The sequence below is a fragment of the Chlorocebus sabaeus genome, chromosome 24, assembly GCF_047675955.1.
Source record: "Chlorocebus sabaeus isolate Y175 chromosome 24, mChlSab1.0.hap1, whole genome shotgun sequence".
NCBI classification, from domain to species: domain Eukaryota; kingdom Metazoa; phylum Chordata; class Mammalia; order Primates; family Cercopithecidae; genus Chlorocebus; species Chlorocebus sabaeus.
In genome coordinates, this window is record NC_132927.1 from 83070435 (window position 1) to 83077461 (window position 7027).

Consider the following 7027-nt stretch of genomic DNA (forward strand, 5'->3'; position numbering starts at 1 on the left):
GAGATGGGCGGATCACGAGGTCAGGAGATCGAGACCATCCTGGCTAACATGGTGAAACCCCGTCTCTACTAAAAAAATACAAAAAAACTAGCCGGGCGAGGTGGCGGGCGCCTGTAGTCCCAGCTACTCGCGAGGCTGAGGCAGGAGAATGGCGTGAACCCGGGAGGCGGAGCTTGCAGTGAGCCGAGATCACACCACTGTACTCCAGCCTGGGTGGCAGAGCTAGACTCCGTCTCAAAAAAAAAAAAAAAAAAAAAGAATAAACTTGAAGGCATTTTACTTCCAGATTTCAAAAGTAATTACAAAAGTAGAGCAATAAATAAATATACAGAGAGAACTCAGAAATAACCTGATGTATCGATGGCAAACTGATTTTCAGCATGAGAACCAACAATATACAATCAATAAATCAAAGTCTCTCCCTGAGAGGGTGTTGGAAAAACTGGACTAACACATACAAAGAATTAACAATTTTATGTTAGAATAAACACAAAAATTAACTCCAAATGGGCAAAATAGTTAAATGTATGGCCTGAAATTGTAAAACTTTCCCCACCCAAAAATAATATTCTTAACGATTTCCTATATTTCACATTATCGGCACAGACAACAAAAGCAGAACTGAACAAGTGAAAATCCATCACAACAAAAACATTCTGCACAGCATGGAAAAAATTCCAACCTACAGAATGGGAGACTATAATGGTAGCCGCACGTCTGAGAAAGTGGTAATATCCCAAATATACATGCATCTTCTACAACTCATTAGCAAAATCATAATTGTCTAAATATAAAGTTGTCAGTATTTCACCTTGAAAAAATTAGGAACATAGATCTCATGTTAAATGTTCTTTTCTATGGGTAATTGTAGGTTTTACGGTATACATTGTTAGGGTAGATTTTGTAGTTATTTCATCCAACACTAATATAGGTGGTACTGGTAAATTTACTTAATAGATGTTATTAAAACCACCATCGGCCCATCGTGGTGTTTCACAACTGTAATCCTAGCACTCTGGGAGGCCCAGGCAGGTGGATCACCTGAGGTCAGTGGTTGGAGACCAACCTGATCATGGTGGAGAAACCTCACCTCTACTAAAAATACAAATTAGCTGGGAGTGGTAGCACATGCCTGCAATGCCAGCTACTCGGGAGGCTAAGGTAGGAGAACTGCTTGAAACCAGAAGGCAGAAGTGGCAGTGAGCTGAGATCGTGCCACTGCACTCCAGCCTGGGCGACAGTGTGAGACTCTGTCTCAAAATAAATAAATAAATACATAAAATAAAATAAAAATAAAAACTGTAATCAGCTAAGTTTAGGTTATGTAGACTGTCATTGATAAAAATAGGTGGGTCTGATTCCATCAGAGCAGAACTGGAGAAAGTGAAATTCCGTGGTGATTCAGCAACTTCATCTCTTTCTGGAACTTCCAACCTGCACTTACTGATGGACGATCTTATGGACACTGGATATTCCTAGACATCTCCAAAAATTTTCAACCTTTATTCTCACAGAAAAGTGGCGTGTTCATCTGTAGTGTGTCAACCCTAAATAACGGACAGAGAGAGACCCTAAAATAGAATAATACTTATTCTAGGACGTGCATTACAATGGAAATATGTATGGGTGCATTCCGGTTGGTAATGGAAGATGAAGAATGAAGAAAAAGTGTGGAGGGTTACACAAGCCGTTTTGAGATAATTATCCTGGGCCAGAAGAATCAGTAACAAGGGTGACATCGGTGTGAGGTTGAACAAGCAGTTGCTGGGCAGATATACTTGGAGAAGTAACTCTTAAGGTTGTGGTTGCCTTTGTGCAAGGTTGTGGCTGTGCAGAGTCTCTTTACGATAGTTCTGTTATCAGGAACAGAACCCTCCTTCGTGACCTTACCCAGCTTCATTTATTAGGGGTTTTTGTCTTTGCTTTTTGTTTTGTTTTGTTTTTTTAGGGGGGACGGAGTCTCGCTCTGTGGCCCAGGCTGGAGTGCAGTGGCGCAATCTCGGCTCACTGGTAGCTCCGCCTCCCGGGTTCACGCCATTCTCCTGCCTCAGCCTCCCGAGTAGCTGGGACCACAGGCGCCCGCCACCTCGCCCGGCTAATTTTTTGTATTTTTAGTAGAGACGGGGTTTCACCGTGTTAGTCAGGATGGTCTCGATCTCCCGACCTCGTGATCCGCCCATCTCGGCCTCCCAAAGTGCTGGGATTACAGGCCTGAGCCACCGCACCCGGCCAGATTTACTAGAGTTTTAACACAAGTGGCTCCATCTTGATTCTGATAAATTTCACAAGCTCTTTCTAACACTTCTGAAGCAGATGACTCTGACAGTGTGCACTGTTAATTCAACATCCACATCCCATTTGGATCAAATAAGTTTACCCCCTTCACTATTAATGGCCAATTGCATTCCTGGATGAGTCTACACACAACACAGTGGAGGGTCCTGAGCAGATTGGGAGGGAAGGAAGTCCCATCAGCCTTTCCCACGTGGCTGCAGGACCCACAGCCTGAGCCCACCTGAGCTCCAAGAAAATGCCTTGAGCCCTGGAATGTAGACCATGGAGACCATCTTTTTCTTTTTCAGGAAGCAGAAAACTAAAATTTTAAAGGAAGAACAAGCACTACAAAGAAAGAACGAAGTCTGTGAGCAAAAGGAGCACCAGGTCAGTGCTGATACTGACTGGCTTTAGTGTCAGGAGAAGGGTCAGACGTGAACCCTGTGAGCTTCTACATGACACTGACCCTGGCCCAGCCTCTCTATTGACTGCGATCAGAATCCCAAAGACTGTTCTAGTCCAGGAATCTCCCTGAGGTTTCTGTCCTGGGTCTGATTGGAGAAATCTCACCAGGCACCCCTGAGCTTCCTCAGGACTCTGATCCTGGTGAGGACTTTTCATCTCTGTAAACAACAATCTGCATTTTGTGCATATGAAAATAGGTTATCATAATAAATAGTCGTTTAAAAAATATGTAGAGATGACATTAGTAATCAGAGAATTTTGAACTCAGAGAGGTTCACTAGAGGAACTGTAAAAAGATGGCGTCCCACATCCTGACAGGAAATCAGCCTCTGTCTGCACCGGCTTCCGGGTTGACTCTGATCAGTGGGTCCCGAGCGCCCCCTGCCGCTGATTTTCCCCCCGCGTCCCCGCAGGGAGGTTAGTGTCTGGGCTCACACTGACTTCCCCTCACTGTGTCTCTCGCACAGTAATAGACAGCCGTGTCCTCAGCTCTCAGGCTGTCCATTTGAAGATACAGTGTGTTCTTGGCGTTCTCTCTGGAGATGGTGAATCTGCCCTTCACGGAGTCAGCGTACCATGTGCTACCACCACCACTATTAATAGCTGAGACCCACTGCAGCCCCTTCCCGGGAGCCTGGCGGACCCAGTGCATGTGGTAGTCACTGAAGGTGAATCCGGAGGCTGCGCAGGAGAGTCTCAGGGACCCCCCAGGCTTTGCCAAGCCGCCCCCAGACTCCACCAGCTGCACCTCACCCTGGACACCTGCAAACAAAAAGACACCAAGGTCAGAAACTGCCACACATATCCACTGTTCCTCTCACTCATGTCTCCTCACACACAGTATTTCTACTTCACTCTCAATTACCTTTCAAAAGAGCAACAAGGAAAACCCAGCTCAGCACAAACTCCATGGTGTGTTCTGTGTTTAGTGCTGATGGCTGAATAGAAACACCTGGGAATTCTGGGGCTGGGCTCCTCTCCCAGAGCTGCAGGGTCAGGGCTGGGCTGCTTTTCATCAGAAGAGGGAGGGACCTATTTGCATGTCTCTTGCTATATAGCAAGCTCTGGGGTGGGACGCCTGAGGAGAGGGCAGTGCTCAGAGCAGATGAGAGTGTCCCGGAAAACACTGGAGTCAATTCTATCTCTCAGGAAATATAACTTCAGATTATGTGATTGTGCCTTGATAATCATTTAGTATTCATCGTCTTATTTAATTTTTACATACTTGTAGAATATACTTAACGCAAGTGTGAATGTCACATTTTTAGAGAAGATAATTACATGCAGAACAGAGCAGCTGTGCAATGTGTCCAATATCACACATCTGGACAGAGTTAGCCCTATTATCTGTGCCTGTGACTCTAAACGCTGGAGGAGTCGGCTCCTCTGAGACAGCTCCAGGGTGGTGTGAGACATGCCTGGAGGGGTTTTCAGGATGTCCCACCTGTCCTAACAACTTTATGTAATTTTGCCATTTGTAGTGTTTACCTGAAATATACAATCAGTGTTCACATGTGTGTATTGTCAGGAGTCCATGATTAGTCAAGTGTCAATATTTATCTTTTTCTTGTTTTTTTCTCAGCCAATATATTCTTTTTTGTTACTGCTTTATTAAAATCAATTAATAATGAAAACAAATTGACAGTACAGCATTTGGGAAATGTGGGTGTATGTGTGCAGTCATTGAGTCAGCACTTCAATCACGCTGTTAGCAATTCAATTAACCTCTATTTTCTTTCTCTCATTTCTGTGTAATTTCATTTCACCACCTTGTTACTCTTACCACCCTTTTCTCAGAAAATTCAGATCTTCTTCATGTTAATTTACAATAGTTGCATCTTCTACAATTCATACAAATAAAATCACTTGAGAATCCCAGGACTTTGGGAGGCCGAGACGGGCGGATCACAAGGTCAGGAGATCGAGACAATCATGGCTAACACAGTGAAACCCCGTCTCTACTAAAAATACAAAAAATTAGCTGGGTGCAGTGGTGGGTGCCTGTAGTCCCAGCTACATGGGAGGCTGAGGCAGCAGAATGGCGTGAACCCGGGAGTTGGAACTTGCAGTGAGCCGAGATTGCGCCACTGCACTCCAGCCTGGGCGACAGAGCATGACTCTGTCTCAAAAAAAAAAAAAAAAAAAGATCACTTGAGATTTACTGTGAATTCTTCAGCTTCCTTCACTCACCACAATTATTTTATAATATCCTCATGTTCTTATGTGAATGAGGCATGCCTTGATTTCAATGGTTCATTGTATTTTGCTACATTAATATTTCTCAAATTGTTTAACAATGCACCAAATAATGGATACTTGATATGTTGACTCAGTTTCTGAATTTTATTTAGAAATTAGATACTAAGAATTATAATGTAAAAATTGAGAAATTAATCTTATTCTGACCTCGTTAACAAAAACCATGAATAACTACAAAAAATAAACCCTTCAGGATGCACCTGCCACAGCTGAAAGAGGCTGTCTGAGGGGAATGAAATGTGAAAACCCAGAGCCAAACAGGGACACAAAAGCAGGTATCGCTGGAGGAACTTGAAGCTTTTGTGAACAGGAGAAGTTGACTTCAACTGTGATAGCCATTGCAACCATACACTTGAAATTCAGCCCTGAGTAGACTCACAGAAACGTGGTTAATAAAGGCCCAAGAGAATGTAATATGTGATCATCTCCTAGAAGAAAAAATTAAATGCAAGAAAATAAATTACAAGTGAAATGCAAACTGAAATTATACATGCGTTTCATTTTTATATAAATGTGAAAGCAAATAAAACTATGTTATTAAAAAAAATCCTGAGACAATTTGTCAGCAGATTTGTGTTTCAGGGCACATGTTAGCAAAGTTTCTCTGCAAGTAGCCATGTGCTATGCACTCAAAACATAGATCTATACAAAGAAATTAAGATTGTAAAAAAAGGGAAAATCAAGAGGAAGTACAATTATTATCTTTGTAATTGCTATAACATATAACGATATAAAGCGATAAAAATATATGTTATATTTTATATGTAAGTGCCAACTGAGGATAAACAAGAAAGTGTGGTGAGAAGGAGGAATTCAAAGCACACAGTTACACTATCTCTGTATTTCACATCAAGGCCATCACAGTGTCTGCATTAGAATCCAATTATTTACAATTCTTACTGTAAACCTTATGGTAACCAATACCATATTTATAAAAAATGAATTAAATAATCTGTTAATAGAGAAATAAACATCATTATAAAATGCTAATTTAAACAAAAAATAACAGAAAAATTAATATTACCTTTAAAATAGAATTTATTATAGCTGATTTAAAAAAAAACAAGACCCAACTGTTAGCTTTGTACAAGAAAGTTATCCTACATATTCACAAATAGAAAAGATAGAGATAGGAAAACATGGATTATGAAAACACGAACCAAAAGAAAGCTATAGTAGCCATGTAAATTGCAGACAAAGTCGACATCAAAAAAACACTTTTAGGACTTAACAGGGATATTACATAGAACAAAGTGACCAGTTTTTTTAAAAGACACAAAAAAGACTTAACAAACGTATAATAGATGAAGAATGCACCATTTGTTGTGATTTACAGAACAAATGTGATAAACGGAGTAAAGATGTCAGTGAAACCATGCACCTAAGGGTGTCCTAGGGACTATGAACTTTCTTTGTATTCATGGAGGGCACCACTGAGAACTTCCTCTTGAATTTCTCCCTGTTGCCGCCCACACCAATCCTGATCCTGGAGCCTGCTGGACCAAGCTGATGCTGCAGTCAGTGAAGGTGAATCCAGAGGCTGTGCAGGAGAGGCTCAGAGAACTGCTGGGCTTTACAATTTTTCCCCTGAGACTCCACCAGTGAACTTCACACAGGTCTTCTGCAAACACAGAGAGAACAGGCAGAACAGGCCCGTGTGGAGCAGCCACAGCTGGACCTGATTCATAAGGGACACTAATATTGAGGGTGATGAGAAGGGAAGCCCAGATCAGTGCAGACCCCATGGTGTGGACACTAAGGAAGGACACAGACATGGGGTGGCTCCTCACCAGGGCCTGAAGGAACAGCGGATGAGTTGCCTTTCATCAGGAGGGGAGGGGACACATTTCCATGTCTTTCTTTTTGTGGCCGTGGGTGCACCGCTCAGCATTGCTCATCCATCCTCTGTGTCTGCATTTCAGGGAGGGAAGGGTCAAAGGATTCCTGGGTTTGGATGCACAGGGTTAATCTACCCCTTCCTCTTTTTTATTCTATAAATTGGATACTGCTCAGGTATCTTCATAGCAGC

The 7027-nt window shown here is 42.4% G+C and overlaps 1 gene segment (V, D, J or C); it reads right to left on the reverse strand.

The window, feature by feature from the left end:
- Positions 1–3070: 3070 nt before the first annotated feature.
- Positions 3071–3711, reverse strand: LOC119619392 (immunoglobulin heavy variable 3-23-like). The segment is given in 2 exon segments: positions 3071–3501; positions 3605–3711. Coding segments are annotated over 2 exon segments (390 nt in total).
- Positions 3712–7027: the final 3316 nt, after the last annotated feature.